At 40.5% G+C, this 19740-nt stretch overlaps 1 protein-coding gene across 7 annotated transcripts in view; it reads right to left on the reverse strand.

Moving 5' to 3' along the window:
• The window catches only part of PFKP (phosphofructokinase, platelet), an 85997-nt gene that overhangs the window by 45134 nt on the left and 21123 nt on the right, over positions 1–19740 (reverse strand). For all 7 annotated transcript variants that reach the window (XM_077808327.1, XM_077808330.1, XM_077808324.1 and 4 more), the window contains exons 3-8: positions 11866–11943; positions 8021–8210; positions 3625–3790; positions 1913–1957; positions 1694–1802; positions 256–351 (exon numbers count right to left, since the gene is read on the reverse strand). In XM_077808327.1, the coding sequence (XP_077664453.1) occupies positions 256–351; positions 1694–1802; positions 1913–1957; positions 3625–3790; positions 8021–8210; positions 11866–11943 (684 nt within the window). The remainder of the gene's footprint in view (positions 1–255; positions 352–1693; positions 1803–1912; positions 1958–3624; positions 3791–8020; positions 8211–11865; positions 11944–19740) is intronic.

Raw genomic sequence — 19740 nt, forward strand, 5'->3', positions numbered from 1 at the left:
ATTGACTGCCCTCTAATTTAACAAAAAATAGGTCCCAATCCCAAGTCCATGGAAACCAACTGAAAGATTCCCGTTTACCTCAATGGGCTCTGAATTAAGTCCATAAAGCACAAGCATAAAAATGCAACTGGCAAGTACTGTAAGAGGCTGTATTACCAGAATGCCTGTGGAAATTCTAGTTTTAGCAGTGGAAAGGGAACTACACCAAATTATAGCCACAGCAGAAACTGTATTACAAAGAGGTTTGATACTTACATCCTTAACCTTTTCTGAAGTTATAGGTTTGTTGTGAGAATCAATGGCACCTTCTGCCACAATTATGATATTCAGCCTTTTCTTTCGTGCACGGTTCTATGAGAAGAAAAACACTGGATGTTGTAAAAAAAAACCCCCGAAACAAGGTACACCATTAAAAAAAAGAGTTTTGAAAGCTAACTACTGCATATTAAACTCCAGTGACCAGAATCTTTTCCTTTGGATAATTTACCAAAAGTATTTGTAGCTCAACTAATCCAATCAAAAAGGAGAGAAAGACATCTATATACAGTAGAACCTCAGAGTTATGAACACCTCGGGAATGGAGGTTGTTTGTAACGCTGAACAAAACATTATGGTTGTTCTTCAAAAGTTTACAACCAAACATTGACTTAATACAGCTTTGAAACTTTATTATGCAGAAGAAAAATGCTGCTTTTAACCATCTAAATGAAACAAGCACAGAAATAGTTTCCTTACCTTGTCAAACTTTCCCTTTATTTTTCAGTAGTTTACATTTAACACAGTACTGTACTGTATTTACTTTTGGGTTTTTTTGGTCTGCTGCTACCAGATTGCATACTTCCAGTTCCAAATGAGGTGTGTGGTTGACTGGTCGGTTCATAACTCTGAGGTTCTACTGTTTTTGCCTGGTTATTAATTTAGTGTTGTCAAAAATCTCAACACTGCTCCATATCCCGGAGATCTTTCACTCCCCGAGACTCACACAAAAAGAAAAACATACACTGGGAGACCAAAAGGAATGCATCAGTTTAGATTCTCATTACTACTAATATACTTAATTTAGTATTTTTCATTCTTACTTTTACAAGCCTTGTGGAAGAAGTGTTCTTATTTTTCCTTTCAAGATTTCAGTGTTAACGTGCCTCATATGCTTCTCGTATCAGCAAAGAAACCAGTTAATTGCTGGAAATGTCTTCCCTTTAAAAATGTTCTGCTGGCTAAGTGGGTGAATTCAAAGAGATGGGAATACTATCCTGGTTTTGTAGTGTATGCTTTCCGTATGCTAATGCATTACTATATGTTTGAAAGCACTCACGTAATTCCGCTTTTATACTACATTATATTAATGCTCTTTGAAATAATGCGCACGTATAAAAGTTTCTAGCGTAAAATTAAATGTTCTGCATAAGACACCAGGGACAAAGATGACAAACCAGAAAACAGATCCACAATGGCTATGTTTGTGGGACCTATGGTAGCCCTAGAGGGAATCTAACTGTGCTTCAAACAGCGGGAGAATGTGGGAATAGAGGCATTTAAGACCAAATAGTTCTACCATTGAAATCAATAGCAAAAATTTGATTGAATCCTACTGGACAGGATTTGGCCCATATCATTTATGTTGCTAGGCACCTCTTTTCAGATGTGAGCATCACATGGCATACAAAATGTTCAAGATGCAGTAACAGCTTACCTCAGAAAGCTTAACACACATCTGCTCCTCCCATCCTTCTTCTGGGGGGTATTCCGGAATAAATACCCAATCCGCACCACAAGCTAATGCACTAACAAGAGCTAGATACCTAGTAAGCACACATTAAAAAAATACAAATAAGAAGACAATTAAACTTCAAATCTTAGTTTTTTTATAATTAAATTTTACTAGACACAAACTGGTGAGAACAGTACATACCCACAGTGTCTTCCCATAACTTCTAGGACAAAGGTCCTCTGATGGCTATAAAATGACAAGAGAGATCAACAACATTATTGCAATTGAAAGACCCAATCCAAATCCCATTGAAGTCAGTGGGAGCTGGGATCAGTCCCTGACACCAAGAATAACACAGTAAACCCAGAAGTAAAAATATAATCGCTTGTCTGATCCGGGGAAATATTGTACCCTCTTTAAAACTTTTCAGGTCCAGAAGATGTTACCCAGATGCAGGCTGTGCTCAGTAAGGAATATACAAAATGACTGGTGATAACAAGGAGAGATGGGGTCGGGGGGGGAGGGGAGGGTGCTAAGGTTTAAGAGCAATGCAATAAATATTTCTTTAATTATTTTTCATCCACTGTACATGCAAACCAGTTTTTTATTGTAGCGCTTCTCTAAAATGCATTGATTTATTTTCATAAGAGACCGAAATTTTGCATAAAAAATAAGTAAAAAACAAAGGGTGAAAGAATATTTAATCCATCAATCATAGTAGTTTCACTTCAAGGATTGTAACCATTTGGTTTCTAATAACTATATTGATTACCAGGCTAACTGTAAAACCAGCATGGTCATTGATTTATTTGTCAAGAGTGAAACTGAATCAAGTATCTATGTTTTTTCATATGTATTTCTGTAGCACGGAATACCAATGCAGAAGCATGAGATACTAAAAAAGAAAGCCAAGCTTTAGTGCACCTGCCCCTCTGGCTAAAGTCTGTATACTTTTGCCTTCTAGAAGCAGCCTGTTATTTTCATACTATTGCACATGTCTGACGAAGTGAGAAATATCAGTCAAAGTGACAACATAGTTGAGCTGTAACTATATATCTTTTCTCACCAGTTCAGAAAAGTCTTTTCCAGAGTTCCAGTTTCCTTCGGGTGAAATTCATTCCTGTGCAGAGAATCACCACCAGCCCTCTGTGCTGAAGAGGCATTTAACTAGTGCACAGGGCCTTGTGCTGATCTGTACAGGAGTGAATTTCACTCTTAAAAGCTTTGTGATGATGAATATAGTAAGGTGATGGACAAATGGAAACTGGATTAACATATCAACTTTTCCCCCCTGAAGATATGAGTTTAACTCTTGCTCAGGTTTGCACTCTCATTGTTTTCCCTTATGGACGTTTGCTCATATCTCACAGACACCCCAAATTTTGGAACAGTGCAGCCTGACTGGTCTCCTGCAATCATAAAAGGCCCAGAACTGAAATAAGGTGTTGCTGCATTTTAGGATGGAGGTTACCACTGCACAATCATTGCCCAGATTACATTGCATTCTCCCTGAAGTTATAAGCATCTTTCTTTCATCATCATCATCCATATTTTAATTAGAAAGTCACAAATGAAAACAGAAAGTATATTTGCACAATTCAATCCAGTTAGCAAAATAAAAGGATTAAATTTACAAACACAAAACACACATAAAAATGCTCCCTGACCATGTATGCTCTATCTCTCAGACTATCCTCACCCCAATTCCCTCCCACAACACACAAAGCAATTCAAGAGGGTTAACTTTTGCTCTCAATGTAATTCTGGGTCTAAACAGTCTAAGAACCTTACATCACATTAGTTCATACATATGAAGTATTCTATGACAACTAAATCATAAACATGCCTGATTTTACCACTGGGAAAAACGTAGTAATTTAAAATTTCGTGTATTCTCCCATGCATCCTGTTACCTTTGAGCAGTGGTCATGATGGCATCCACAACTTCAATGATTCTGTGCAAGGCCGAGTCAGTACCAATGGTCATATCGGTGCCACAGAAGTCATTATCTATGGATCCAACCATCCCCACAATGTTGAGGTAAACATATTTCTTCACAGCTTCTTCTTCAATCTTGCCTGCAGAGAAACAGCCGTAAAACCATCCATTAACAATAGCCAGCCACATGAGATGAAGCAAAATCAGACTGTAGCTGCAATGTAACAATGTAGTCCTTTTTTTTTTTTGGTAAGAGTTAAAATTTCTAAAATAAAAAACACATGTCCGTAGGAAAAGGATTAGCCAAAGCTAAAAAAGCTGAATAAAACTTCTTGGAGCAAGAGGACAGCTTTTCTTTAAGATCAGCTGTCTTTTGGAACAAACCAAAAGCACTTCATCCCACTGAGTGATTTGCTGGGGCATTTGTTCAGGGAGTTTAGAACTAGCCTTGAGGTTGTCACTCCCTAAACCCAAAACCCATCATTTAGATTACGCTCTCAATGTATGGGACAGAGTGAAGTAAAGGGGTGCAAACTGAACTGTGGATGTGACTCAGCATGTTCCCAGTGGACAGGAAATTCTAAAACGAGGGGGAATATATGGTCACCAGCATGAAATGCTGGGTAAAACCCTTTCTGTGTGACTGAAAGACTCCAGTACATTGTTTCATGACTGAGGAGTGAGTGGGAATGGAGAAGCCACATTCTAAATCTAAGCATGTCTCTCTCAAACTACAATGAAAAAATACTGAGCCAGTCATTTAGAATTCTACATGCAGGAAAGTTACAGAATTTTGCCAAAGACAAATTTCTAATTTGTGCTAGCAAAGTATATGGTATCAAAGGGTGGGTTTTATTTTTTTTTTTTTTAGTCTAATATTTAAGGACCAAAATACGGCTATCCAAAAGGGGCACAAATGTAACATTGCTAATGTATTATGCAATGCATAGTTCATTCAGTTCCTGGGAATCTTTTTGAGAAGTTGCTCAGCGATTATGTGATGTGACAGCCCAATACACTTGGAGCTGAGTCTGAAAACAAGTATGTAGCTTTACTCACTTGAGTATTTCCGGCGACTTCAGTTGAAAGATTGTATATTATTCACGTGTTTAAGACTAAATTCCAATCTCAGATTAGTTATTTTTAGAAAAATAGAGGCTAAAGTAGAGGAAGTGAACTAAGGGAATGGGAACTGGAGCCAACACAAACATAAACTGCAATTTATAACACCAAGGAGACAACCTCACTGCAACCACGTCCACTGCACCATTTTGGTGCAACTGAGCAACACATAATAGCTGGGACATTTTCTATTATTACAGAGGAAGGTGGTAGCAAAGTCTATATAAAGGTTGCCTAACGCTATCCCTTAAAAAGGTTTCTTATAAATCTACTGTTTGTAGCAAGCCTGGATATTCGGTAGGGGTTTCCCCTCGGGATACATAGTGCCTTTTTTGTCCTGTGAAATTCCATTCAGATTTGGCTGAGATATTAAAAATCACCATTACTTTCTCTCACATGTTCCTCAGGATATGTCTTCACTGCAGAAATAACTCTGGCTCTTTTTGGTTGTTGCCCCTACCCACTACCCTATCCACACATGAAAACTTCTCTCTCAAACTAATGCAATGAAGACATAACTGCGGGAAATTCTGGCACCCTGCCAAAAAAACTCACTGACAATTCCCAAGCCCAAGCTCATGCTAGCCCCAAACCAGCAGCACCAAGGAGCTGAAGGAGCTGTGAAGCAGAGGTGGGGAGGAAAGAGCTGATCTGAACCAGATTTCTCTGCTCATAAACCATTTGACTATTTATCATTCCCCCCGCCAACCCTTGGGGGAAATCACATGGGGCAGAAGCTGCCCCAACTCCCAGGTTGGGGGCAAGGGGAAGGGGGGGGAAGAGAGAGAGAGAGAGAGAGAGGCCAACTACCCACAGATCTACCACATGGTACCAGAAGCCAGTCATCCCTCTGGGGTAACACATGGGACAGGAGAACCCCTCACTTCTAGGATTGGGGGAGAGAGAACTCCAGGCCAGACTGGGCTTCCCCGCAACAATCCCATAGATCCAGAAACCCACTCCCTCCTCAGGGAAAACAGCCTTCTCTGGGTGCCAGTCAATGTTGTTAATCTGGTACTTCAAGAAGTAGCAGTGCTGGAGGTCCAGGGTTCAGACCCTGCTGTTGATTCATAATGGAGAGATGGTTAAAACTGCACATCATAAAACTTGGTTTTACCCTTTTTTCATTTAATTAAAACTCTAGAACGTTACACACATAAAGACTACATTAAATAAAGTTATTTAGGATGCAAAGTCAAGCACTTAAAACTTAGGAAATGCCATATTTATGGTTTCCTGTGTGTAACACAGGGGTGGGTAAACTTTTTCGCCTGAGGGCCTCATCATAATTGCAAAACTGTATGGAGGGCCGGGTAGAGAAGGCTGTGCCTCCCCGAACAGCCTGGCCCCCACCCCCTATCCACCCCCTCCCACTTCCTACCTCCGACTGCCCCCCTCAGAACCCCCAACCTATCCAACCCCCTCTGCTCCTTGTCCCCTGACCGCCCCCTCCTGGGACCCCCCTCCCCTAACCACCCACCAAGGACGCCACCCCCTATCCAACCCCCCCCTGCTCCCTGTCCCCTGACCGCCCCCTCCTGGGACCCCCATCCCCTAACCACCCACCCGGGACCCCACCCCCTATCCAACCCCCTCTGCTCCCTGTCCCCTGACTGCCCCACCCCCCTATCCAAACCTCCCCCTCCCGTTCCTCGCCCCCTTACCATGCTGCTCACAGCGGCAGGATGGAGCCAGCCATGTTGGCGCACTGCCTGGCAGGAGCAGCGGGCCAGAGCGCTGGCGGCGCAGTGAGCTGAGGCTGTGGGGGAGGGGAGACAGCAGGGGAGGGGCCGGGGGCTAGTCTCCCAGGCCGGGAGCTCAGGGGCCGGGCAGGATGGTCCCGCGGGCCGGATGTGGCCCGCGGGCCATAGTTTTCCCACCTCTGGTGTAAAAGTATTACTGTGTTATTGAGCACCCCTTGTGGCCAGTGATGTCTCTGCAGCTTCTAACCTCTTTTTTTCCCTCTCCGTGGGGCCCTTTAAGAACTCACAGAGGCTTTCTCTGATTAACAGTATCCCTGGCTGGGGCTAATTTAATACAAGGACCAGTTTACAGTAACCCAGAGCCCCAAACTAAAATTCATTCCAACAACACAAAGAAAACATCCATTCATTCACTCTGCTGTGAATTTTCTCTCATTCCCAGAACTTTTCTTTCATACCAATATGACCCCCCAACCAGTCCTCCCAGATCTCCCTCGCTGGGGCTCTGACGTCCAGTCCCAAATGTAGTTAAAGTTTCTTGCCCCTCAGGAGCCTCCTTCTCACTGGGCTTTACCCTCCAAGCTCCCTGGTGTCATGATCCAGCAGTAGCCCTTTTTCTCCCTGAAATGTCCATGAGCATAGCTGCAATTCCTTGGGCTTCCCCACTTACTGCAGCCACCTTCTGCTCTTTATAGTGAATTGCCTGATTCCCTCAGGTGTTACTCCTGGGGGAATACTGCTCCACTGTGCATGCGCAGAATTTATGTCCTCCACAGATTTCTTTACTTCCCTGTAGAAAAATGACTTTCTGATGGGGGAGCAAAGGGAAGCCACAAGAGCGGTCATATGACCCTCCCCAGCAGTATGTTTCGGGTGCCCAGGAAGCCGGCAGAGATTTAAATCACTGTGGGGCAGGGGGCTGGACTGAGGAAGACCCAGCTGGTGTCAGGGTTGGGTGCACCCTCACCGCTGAGTCTGTGTCCTGAGGGGAAGCTGCACAGTGATCTCCCACCTCTGTGCAGCCAGTGGCCTGTGTTCCCCAATGCCAGACTGGAGCCTCCACATTTATTTGACAAATAAAATTTGCAAGAATTTTGCAGAATTTTAAAATACCATGCACAGTATTTTTAATTTTTTGGTACAGAATGCCCTCAGGAGTAAGGTATGGATCAATCTGTAATCGGGATGGCTTAGACCCAGGTTCTTCAGCCCATGGGGTAAGCCACACTGTTACACTTTGCAACTTTAATTTGGCCCCTTTTGTGTATGCATTACGATAGTCTTTAATTACATGATCCTGTGCTATTTTTTTTCCCCCACAGGAACTCTGACTCATTGAGAGCACAGGATGGATGCACAAAGGGACTGAAAAGTTATGTGTAAACTATCATAAATCTAGCATTTCCTAATTGTCATGTGCTTGACTTTGCAACCTAAATAACGTTCTTTGAATGTAATTTTTCTGTGTAATAATAACACATAATTTTCTTTCATCAGTTGAGGAAGATCTAAGTGTTCTGCATGTCCACAGAGATGCAAACTTACCACTTTGTGCCAGTTCCTCTAGAAGTCCACTCCATTCTTCACGAAAGAGATTAGCACCTGTTAAACTACCATCACCACCAATCACACAAAGGTTAGTGATTCCACGCTGAATCAAGTTGAAAGCTGCCTTCAAACGGCCTTCCCGGGTACGAAATTCTTTGCAGCGTGCGCTACCAATAACTGTCCCTCCCTGGAAAAAGGAAATAAATCAGTTTTAATTTATCTTTGTCATATTTTATGTTAAATGCTAATTCTTTTTATGTTGATTAGTTAATTAAGAAAATATTAACAAAAAAGAGTATGGGAGTACACTAGAAAATAATAGAGAGTTATCCAAACCTCTAGGAAAATTACATTCTAAAAACTATGGCACATGTATATCAGGCAATGAGGCAGGAAACAAGTGTGGTAGATACATACTTGCAGACTGTTATCCTGTCTCCCTTCAGTCTTCTCTTCTCCAGATTAAACAAACCCATTTTTTTCAATCTTTCCTTGCAAGTCATGTTTTCTAGACCCTTAATTGTTTTTGTTGCTCATCTAGACTTTCTCCAATTTGTCCACATCTTTCCTGAAATGTGGCACCCAGAACTGGACACAATACTCCGTCTTATCAGTGTTGAGAGCAGTGGAAGAATTACTTCTCGTGTCTTACTTACAACACTTCTGCTAATACATTCCAGAGTGAGGTTTGCTTTTTTTTACAACAGTGTTACATTGTTGACTCGTATTTAGTTTGTGATCCATTATAACCCTCAGATCCTTTTCTGCAGTACACCCTGCTTGGAAGTCCTGTCCCATTTTGTATTTGCGCAATTGATTGTTTCTTCCTAAGTGGAGAATTTTGCATGCGTCCTTATTGAATTACATCCTATGTATTTCAGGCCATTTCTCCAGTTTGTCAAGATTTGTCCTTTACAGCGCTTGCAATCCCTCCCAGCATGGTATCATCCACAAACTTTATAAGTGTATTCTGTGACATTATCCAAATCATTTTGAATAGAACTGGACCCAGGATAGATCCCTGAGGGACCCACTTGTTATGTCCTTCCAGTCTGATTGTGAAGCATTAATAACTACACTCTGAGTACGCTTTTCCAACCTATTGTGTGCCCACCTTACAGTAGGTTCATCTAGGATATATTTCTCTACCATGTTTATGAAAAGGTATGTGCGTCTGTATCAAAAGCCTTACTAAAGTTGAGTTATATCATATCTATTGCTTCCCCTCAATCCACAAGGTTTGTTACCATGTCAAATAAGGCTATTAAGTTGGTTTGACATGATTTTTCTTGACAAATCCATATTGTCTGTTACTTATCACTTTATTTTATTCTAGGCGCTTATAAACTGATTGTTTGATAATTTGCTCCATTATCTTTCTGAGTACCAAAGTTAAGATGACTGATCTATAATTCCCTGGGTTGTCCTTATTCCCTTTTTAATAGATAGGTACTATATTTCCCCTTTCCTAGTTCCCTGGAATCTCTCTCATCCTCCAGACTTTCTCAAAGTTAATCGCTAATGGCTCAGAGATCTCTTCAGCTAGTTCCTTAAGTATTCTAGAATGTATTTCATCAAGCTCTGCGGACTTGAAGACATCCTTAACTTGTTCTTTCCCTATTTTAGCCTCAGATCCTCCCCCATTTATACTGGCGTTCACTATGTTAGTCATCCGATTACTGCTAACCTTTTCGGTGAAAACTGACACAAAAAAGGCATATAACACTTCAGCCATTGCTGCTTTTTCTGTTATTGTCTTTCCCTCCTCATTGAGTAATGAGCCTACTTTGTCCTTGCTCTTCCTTTTGCTTCTATTGTATTTGTAAAATGTTTTCTTGCTACCCTTTATGCCTTGGTCTTTCAAATTTTGTCCCTATCTGCTTGTGTTGGTTTTATTTATAGTCATTCTTTGTAATATGACCTAGTTTCTACTTTTTAATATAACTCTTTTTGGAGTATCAGGTCATTAAAGATCTGCTGGTTAACCCAAGGTGGTGTCTTACCATGCTTCCTCTTTCAAATGCATTGGAATAGTTTGCTCGTGTCCTTAATAATATCTCTTTAAAAAACTGCCAATTCTCCAGAATTCTTTTTTCCATTAGAATTCATTCCCATGGGAGCTTTGTTACCAATTCTCTAAGTTTGCTAACGTCTGCCTTCTTGAAATTCCATTATTTTTATTGTGCTATTTTCCCTCTTACTATTCTTTAGATCATGAACTCTTATCATTTCATGGACACTTTTACCCAAGCTGCCTTCCACCTTCAAATTCTAAAACCAGTTCCTCCCTGTTTGTCAGAATCAAATCTAGAATAGACTCTCCCCTAGTCACTTTCTCCACCTTCTGTAATAAAATGTGTCTCCAATGCATTCCAAGAATTTGTTGGATAATCTGTGCCCGGCTGTATTGTTTTCCCAACAGATGTCTGGGTAGTTGAACATCAAGTCCTGGCTTTTGGAAAATTTTGTTAGTTGTTTAAAATTTGTTCAGAATCTGTCAGCAAGCTTCACAGAAAATATATAATCATCATTTTGTCTTTTATACAAGCTTACTGTCCTTGATTGTAGTTTTACTGTATTTCTAATGTATACTAGAAAGTAACATTGACATAATGCAGAAGCTTTTCTTTTTTCCTAGCAGAAGATTTGGAGATTATCACTTCAGTGTTTCATAATCATTTCCTATGTAGAGTAAAAACAAGAAATCTGAGCCAGGCCCAACCCAAATTTGAGCTTGGAATTTATACAGTTTGTATTGCCATCTAAAACAGTCTGCCTCACCATTGAGCACTTCCTGTTCTAAACCATTTCGTGGCACTGCCCATATGTGTTGAAAGTCACAACAAGCTGATAATGGGAAGATGAAAGTGAGGAAGAAGAGAGCTGGGAAACCTGACTCCATGAATGAGAGTGAGGCACACACACACACTCTTGAAGTGGTTCTAAAAGTAACCAGCCATAATGGAAACAATGTGTAAAATGACTCACACTAGAAACATCAGACATGATAATAGGCAAGAGACTGTGTTAAGTGAAAGAAGCATGTGACCCATTTGCTACTAACAGTGGGTGTCTCTATTCAGAAACAGAACTATGAAACAAGTAGAAAAAAAAATTACCCATTCCTGAAAAAATACTTATTTATGCAAAAAAAAATTAGAATAGGATAGAAAAGAACAGAAAGGCCTGCAAGTAACATCCTACCTTTCTTTTATGTGTTAGTGAAAATGAGAGCTATTTTGTGAAGAAGAAATACTGCAGAGAGGTAACTACAGCACAATCTTGTTTTGCACAATGATCTGGTTATAGGAGCCCACCAGGTATGTGCACTAGCCTCCACATATAATGGTTCATTTTTTAGCAACTGTTTTGCATATAAATTTTAAAAATGTAAATGTTTATTTTATTGGTGAACAGCTTCCATGGCATCACATAAAACACAGCATTTCCCTACTACAGTACTAATATGACATTGTTTTAAACTTCTTGGGCCCAATTCTGCCACTCCTGATTAATGTGTATGCCTAAACATGCATTTAGCAGCCTAACTTCGGGCACCCAATTTTGAAAACCTAGGACCTACATTTTCAAAAGGGGTTACTGTTTCTAGGTGCCCAGCATGACATACCTCATAGAGATTTGATTTCTGGAAGGTGCTGAGCAGCGATTATCTGAAAATCAGGCACTGTCAACAAGAGTTTGAAGTTGGATGCCCAAAATGGAGCCAGTCAACCTCACTGACTACTTTTGAAATTCTTGGCCTTAATCTTTAAGTTTAAAAATTCTGGTTAATGATTTCAAATGAGGGTTTTGCTTTGTTTTCGGTTGTTCACCATACTTACCACTTGCAAGATGCTTGAAACACTTTCCCATGACACTTCAACAATGTTGTCACCTCCATCAACCATACCTTGGTAACCCTGAGACAAGAGAAACGTATTTTAGAAAACGTGACATGTCATTCTGCATAGTATTTTACTACTGGGGTGATGGTCATGTTGTACATTTATTTTTATATATGTGTGTATATATATATATATATATATATATATGTATATATTTTAGACAGTAGTACTCTCCCAAGCTCCACCCACAACTTTAGCCCCACTGACATGAACCACAAAAATTATACACTATTCACAGTAAATTGTGTTGATGTTCACAATATGATCGTATGTGCCACTTGGTTCTAATGGGCTTCTTAAGCTCCCCCCTTGAGGTACATGAATGTACCCATAGGCCCTGTTGGCTCATGAGGCTTGGTGGTATCTCCCAAAAACCACTACTTGTGGCACTGACACGAGTCATCGCTCTCAATAAACTCTGAGGATCTGTGACCCTCCGTCTCATTTTTTTACATAAAGGATGAAAAAGTTAACAATACTGACAATTAAATAACTCTCACCGGATTGCTGAGTTAACCCTCCACTAAGATGAATGGTGTGGTTCATGCCTCTCACAGCTAGTGTTCCAGCCTCTCTGAAGGCTCATCTCTGCATCAGTTACATTCAGTTCATATTTTTTTTTGAAGATTTCTTCACAACCATGACATCTAGAGACTTACTTATAAAAATTAAAGGTGAGATTCTGAAGAAAAGTGGCTTCAGAGAAGTGCCAGTATGGGATATACATAGATAGCTAGTCTAAGGGAATGGCAATATATCTGCTGTGCATTAAAGGTTACACATTCTATTATTTTTGAAGAACCATGAAGTACTGGGGACAGACCAAGGGGAAAGGAAGTGTGTTTATGGTCTCCACAAAGGAGAGAAAAGTAATTGTGACATTTATTATTTAGAAAGCATTATTTAAATACATTTTAAAGTAATGGGGAAAATCTTGAAACATCTCAGAGCAAAACAGAATCAAAAGCAACAAGCAAAATTGGATTACAAAGAACAAATGGGGTCAGACGCTCTTTTTTACACAACTAATGGTGAAGGAAATGTAGCGGAGGCAATGCACCTGGATTTTGGTAAAGCATTTAAAACTGCGCCTCAAAACCTAATTCAAATTGGCTGGGAAAATCATTGGATACGGTTAAAAGGCAATGTATCATGATGAGAAGAGGAAAGATGTCTAGTGGGAAGCTGTGGGGCTCAGTGATAATCTGGCTTCATTAATTCACTATGTAGTATTAACAACAGGATACTGACATTTGCAGATTCTAATTTATTGGGAAGTGCTGCAAAAGATGGTGAGAGGAATGAAATAAAATATAATTTAATCTGGAACAATACAAGCTAGTATATCTGAGAGGAAAGAAATTTAGAGCTGCTATTCAACCTTGTGGACATTAAATTAAAAATGGATGCAGTCCAATATGGTAACAAAATTGGGCAAAGTGGCTTGTGGCTGCATGTGCAGAGTAATCATGCTATAGAGCGAAGAGTTAATGGTCCTTCTCTATAGGGCTCTGGCAGGATTGCACCTCTCAGTCTGGGGAATCTGAATACTAAAAAATTGGGGCTGTAAATTGGAGGGAGTTCAGAGAACAACAGAAATGACTGATTATGAGCTGGAGGGATTAATAATGAGGAAAGATCAAAAGCATAAATATTTTTTGTTTCACTAAGTGATTACTCAGGGAACCTGATAAGCCTACCAATGTTTAATGGGCATAAAAGGTTACAGATGGAGAAAAAAGTACTTAGAGTGACCCAAAGGAGTAATAAGATAAAATCAGTAAGAAGAAACTATATACTGTGTAAAATATTATGAGTATCATCCTGAGTGACTGTGAATTCTCTGAAGGGAAGTCTCAAATGGTTTATGGCATAGGCTCAAAAGGGAAGTGGTAGAAGCTTCTTCCCAAAGTATACTGGAGAAATAAATATATTTTAGGTGCAATCATGCAGTGGGTAAAGGAATAGACAGGCTTCATGAAAGGTCTTTCAGATGCTAATTTCTGTGATTTTTCTATGTTTTACTTACTCTTAGGATACATCTAAAAAAGGTCTCTAGAAACTGAAGTATTTGGTAACACATTTCCCTCCAAGGTAAGCAGAATACTGGAAAAATGCATGTGTGAATACACATGCATACATGCACATACACACACACACACACCCCACAAAACCAGGTTTTCCTCAGTGTGAATTAATTTAGACTTTTAATTTTGATGCTTTACATTTGAATCTGAGTAAAGTGCATCAAATCTCCTCACAGCAAGAAATGCTCAGCTGCAGTCCAACTGGAGACAAGAAGGTTTCAACAAGTTATTCACGAACCAGAAGAGGTCCCTTGATCAGAAAGCAAAGAGCCCAAAATATTCTTTATGTCACAATAAATATGGGACAAAAGGGTCTTTCCCCACTGGTGCTCAAACTATCTTCCTTCATGCATAAATTCATATTTTATAAGGCTAGATGAGGCCATTATGCTCATCTGGTGTGAACTCCTCTATAAGACAGGCCATAGAACCTCCCTGAATTAATTTCTGTTTGAACTAGAGCAGAGGTTTCAAAACTGTCGGTTGCAAAGTCCCAACGGGGCTGCAGTGAGGGATCAGGGTGAGGAGGGGGATCTGCCCAGCAGGGGAAGCAGGTGGGGCTCCATGCAGGAGGGGCACTCTTGGCTGCTGGGGCTCCATGTTGGCTTTCTGCCCATATCACTTCCCCAAAGCTGCAGCTGAACAAGCTACCTAGCAGCAGTTACTCTCCTCTGCTGAGGAGGCCAGTGGGGACTATGCAAGCAGGAAGCAGAAGGCTACACCCCATGAGTACTGACCCCTCTGTTGGATAGAACCCTCCCCAACCCCAGGCCTTCAACACCTAGGACTATGGGGCTCCTAGGTGCTTCCACAATACAAACAAACAATAGCAGCAGTAGCAGCAAGGAAAAAGATGAGGAAGTTGGCCTTTGGGAGCCACCATATACGTAGGTGTGGACACCGGATTCTTATAGTGTCCCACAAGACCAAATAGAATCCAACAGACTGCTCTATCTCAGACACATCTAAAACTATCAGCCTCTATCAGTCTCAGAGGGTGGACCATCAAAACAGAGCCTTTGCCCCAACAGAACAGCTGCATTTGATACAAAGCAAGCAGGAAGGGGCAGACAAAAGTATTTAGAAAAGAACAAACGAGTTAGCAACTCCTGCTGAATTACTATTATACCAGGCTATTTTTTTTTCTATTTAGATATTCTTTTTTATTTAATTAGTGGTTCACTTGCTGAATGCTAGTGTTCAAGAAAGTGAGGAACCAATTTCACTGAGTATTAAGTCCATAAAACATAGCATAGCACCCACTGTGGAAGTTTTCCCACAGAGTTCTGCCAGTGTACACCCCTGTGTTTTCACTTCTAGCCTGTCAGAAGTAGACTACCAATCAAGATGAATTATGTAAAATTCTGTGGTTTAGTGATGGGCAAACATCCACCAGGGACTACATGTCCAATCCTGTAAGATGCTGTCATAAGGTTTAAAAGGGATTATGAGGGTTTAAAAACCTTAGTACCTCTCATTATGAACTCAATACCTAACAGGATTGAGTCCAAAATGAGAACCACTAATTATCACTCATCTCCAAGTAGTGATTATACCAAATTTAATTCCTGGAGTTCAGAGGTGAAATATTAACCTAGCCTCCAGAAACAATATGGTATTTTTAAATATATTTCTATCTCTCGGAGCTAGAGCTTTCACACCTTGATAAAAATAAACTCAGCAGTATTAATACTTTCTGTGAGGACAGAATGCTCTTCTGGTATCAATCCAGGTGGTGACTGACTATATGTTAACATATAGTACAGCGGGTACCCATACTGAGTAGTACTTTACTCCATGAGCGATGGGTTTGCTTGCAAACCAACATACTACTCAACATGAGTAAAGGCTATTCCAGATTAACTCCAAGAGTGGACACTCTTATCCTGCAATAAAATTGCCTTATTCCACATTAGCTAATCCACTCTGGAAGTGCATTACACTAATTCAGAATAAGACAGTCTTATTCCAGAATTTGGGTGTCTACACTGGAAGTTAATCAGGAATAATTAATCTGCTTTAAATTTACACCCTATTTTATTCCAGATTAATGTTCATGTCTAGTCAATCCTTAAGGATGACAGAATTGTTAGGGGGAGTATTCCCAGATACTTGAACCCTGAATTCTCATATTCCTTTACTGCAAATTTAGAATATAGCTTCCAGGACTAAAATCAACAATTTAGGAGTTTCCAAACGCCCTTGCTTTTGGGGGATCAAAATTGTGCTCTTATTCATTATTCTATAACAACTGCTAATTTTCCTTATACTCTGGGGTCCATTTTCCTTTGGGTTATTATCAAGCAGCACAAAGTACTTCAAAGAATTGTATAGGGCTCATTAAATTAATATCTGTTTACCCATATAGTAAAACATCTCCATAAATAAACATGCTGCTATAAAGGAGCTCAATCCTATTCCACAGCCAGTTTGTTCTTGCCCAGTTCAAAGCTGTGCCCATTACAGCTACATTTTGCCTGAATGTGGGGCTACTTTTTGCCACAACTGCAGAGTTCTTGACCCTGCAGAAGAAACTAGTAAAGAGGATGAAACAATTTTATGTGGCATCAGAGGAAGCATTTATGGGATGGACTGCCTTTGGCTCATCAACTTTAATAGGTCAGGCTGAAAATTTCAAGGCCTTTAATTTCACCAATTGGCTCTAAACAGAAATATTTTTAACCCTCAGGTTTTTGGTGGTGTTTTTGTTTTGTTTTGTAACCTCCCAGAGCAGCTTCACTCCACCAGAGAGGTTGATCACATCATGGAACAGGCCACCCAAATAACCCGAGAGAACTTGCTTCAATACAAAAACAAACAACCACTGATCACACTCCTCAAACTGGAACCTACATGGGGTATCATCAAACAATTATAACCCTTACTTGATGTGGATCATACCCTGAAAGAAATTTTTCCCAAAACCCCTCTTCTAGTCTTCCAAAGACCCCCCAACATCTCCAAGCTCAACATCAGAAGCTCCCCAGAGGCTAGAACACACCAATTCAGAGAGGTACCACATACTGCCAGAAAAACAGATGGAAAACCTACAGACATCTCTCTGTTATAATGATCAATACCCCTACATGTGTCTATCATGACATGTGGTGTACCTCATCCAGTGCATCAAATGTCCTAACAGCTATGTGGGTAAAACTAGACAATCACTGTGCTCTTTAATGAGCTCATCCAGAAAAATGATAAAAGACAAAAACACCCTATCACCCATAGGCGAACATTTTTCACAATACAAGCTGACCTAGCAGTACTCATCCTCAAAAGAAACCATCAAAATGCAAGCTTTCAAAATACAAGCAGGAGAACTTAAACTCATAACTTTCCTAGACACTAAAAATCATAGTCTCAACAGAGACACTGGTTTTATGGCTCTTTACAACAATTGGTAATCTACTAGCCCTTCTTTGTTCTATGGACTGTAGCAGTGCTAATTGACCACTTCATTTTAAGTGGTTTCTTGCAACACGCATTAACCTCGTATGTTTAATGATCTTGTATTTAGCTGTGACACTGTGGTTACCTTTTCCAGACCTGAAGAACAGCTCTGTGCAGCTTGGAAGCTTGTCTCTTCCACCCACAGAATTTGGTCCAATAAAAAATATTACCTCCCCCCACCCTTTGTCTTTCTCTGGCACCAACATGGTTACAACAATACTGCAAACCGCATATTTCTAAGGCATTTGTATGCACCCATGAAAGAAAAACGACTGCGTGATTAATCAACACCCAAATCAAAGAAGAATAACTGGTGACTGCCTACAGTGTAATGTTGAAAGGGTTGAACTAGAAGCAGATTTCTCTCTCACAGGCATGTCCCCTACTCACAACGAACCATATGCTCCTGTGTTCCAGACCTACACAAGTGTAAACAAGATAGAATGTTACTCTCTGTTGGAATCCCTGCTCTGCTACAGTAACTCCATTGTACATCAATATTCACCTCACGCAACTTCTACAGATTCATGTCTTCAAACTGTAGTAATTAATCTGTGATTATCCCCAATTTGCCTTATCCTGGAAAGCATTAACAAAGCTAAAAATTGCAGAATATCAACAGTTACATATTTGAGAGTATTAAGTGGTCTACTAAAGTATGACAGAATGCATCCCTGTATTCACACCCTACATACCATTGTAATAATTTTTGTATAAAATATGCCTTGCGAGGTATCACTGGAAAACTAATAACTTGCTGGTCAATAATATCATAATGAAATGTGTGTGGCAACATTATATGCAAAGTTATGAATTCCCCCTGAAGAATATTAGTTGCACATGTTCAAACCCACTAGCCCTGATTAGGCAGGACTGGTCAAGCAGGTCTTAAACTAAGGAATGAGTGTTTAACTCAATTTACGTATAAGTTGTAACATATAACAGTGTCTTCAGACAACAAGAGGGGGAAGACAGAAGACAAGGAAAATCTGCATTTCAGCAAACAGAGGTGAAAAGAAACAGGGTGCAAAATCTTTCACCGCCCTCTTTTATTGTTTGAATGAATTTTACCGAGGGCTTGTCCTCAAGAAAATGCATTTCAAAGGGTGACTGAACTATAAAAGTAAGGGGCAAAACCGCTCCAAGTTATCTCTTCCTATCCATCTCTCACTCTTTCACCAAAGAAGGCAAAAGAAACCTGCCCATTTGACTTTGGGGAGAGATCCTGACCTGAAGTTTGGTCAGCCCTGTTGCTGTAAGCATATGGTAAGAAGTTCACCTTGAACCAAATCTTGTTTGTTAAGTTTAGGAAGCATTTTATCTTTATTTCTCTTGTAACCATTTCCGACTTTAATGCCTTATACGGGTACTCGCTTAAAACGTATCTCCTTGAAGTTAAATAAGCTTGTTTTATTCATTAATCAAAACTAATCCAGTGTTATGTTTAAACTGAATTGTGTGGGTAACTCCATTTAGAGTAGCAAACTGTTGTTTATTGATCCCCTTAGATGGGAAACAAACCTAATATAACTGCACTGTCCAGAAGAGGGCTGGACAGTGCAGATTATACTTTTTGGGTGGGAAATTTGGGACTGGGCATGTGTTGGGGTCACCTGCAAGTGGAACTCAAGGCTGCTGGAAGTCCGAGAGTAGCTGGTGTTTGCTGACAAGCTGCTGGGGCCAGGGTTGCTGGACCCGGGCTGTGGCTATACACAAACACTCAGAGTGTAGCCTGCATACTGTTTGTGAGAAGTCCAGGTTGGGAGCTATAGCAGGAAAGCACTGTGAGGCACCCCAAGCTGCAGGGCAAGGGTGACATAACGCCTCACTGGTCTGGATTGCACTCCAGAATGTCATATAAAGACGTATTTCAACATTTCTGGTCAATTTAAGAACAGGTTAGTCTTGGAAAGGCATGGAAAGTGAATGAATGTGAGCAGTCCTGAGGTAGGAACTCCAGTAGCAGCCAAGACTGAGAAGGCTTGAACTGAACACTTATCCTATTAATTTAAGGGTAAACAAAGTCAGGAAGAGGGTGAATTTTTTACTTCCCAGTGTGAGGATGATCCTCCAGACGCACAGACATGACATGGGGGGGTCTTACGTGCCAGGCCCTTACTTCTATACTCCCTGCAGCAGGGAAAAGAGTGTGCAGCTCAACATCCATACATCACACTGATCCTCAGCTGCATTTTGGACCCTTTATGACCGCTGTAGCCTGGCTTGAGTAAGAGAATCCTTCACACTGCTCTACCACAGGGTAAAGAGAACA

This window comes from Eretmochelys imbricata, chromosome 2 (genome assembly GCF_965152235.1).
Source record: "Eretmochelys imbricata isolate rEreImb1 chromosome 2, rEreImb1.hap1, whole genome shotgun sequence".
NCBI lineage: Eukaryota > Metazoa > Chordata > Testudines > Cheloniidae > Eretmochelys > Eretmochelys imbricata.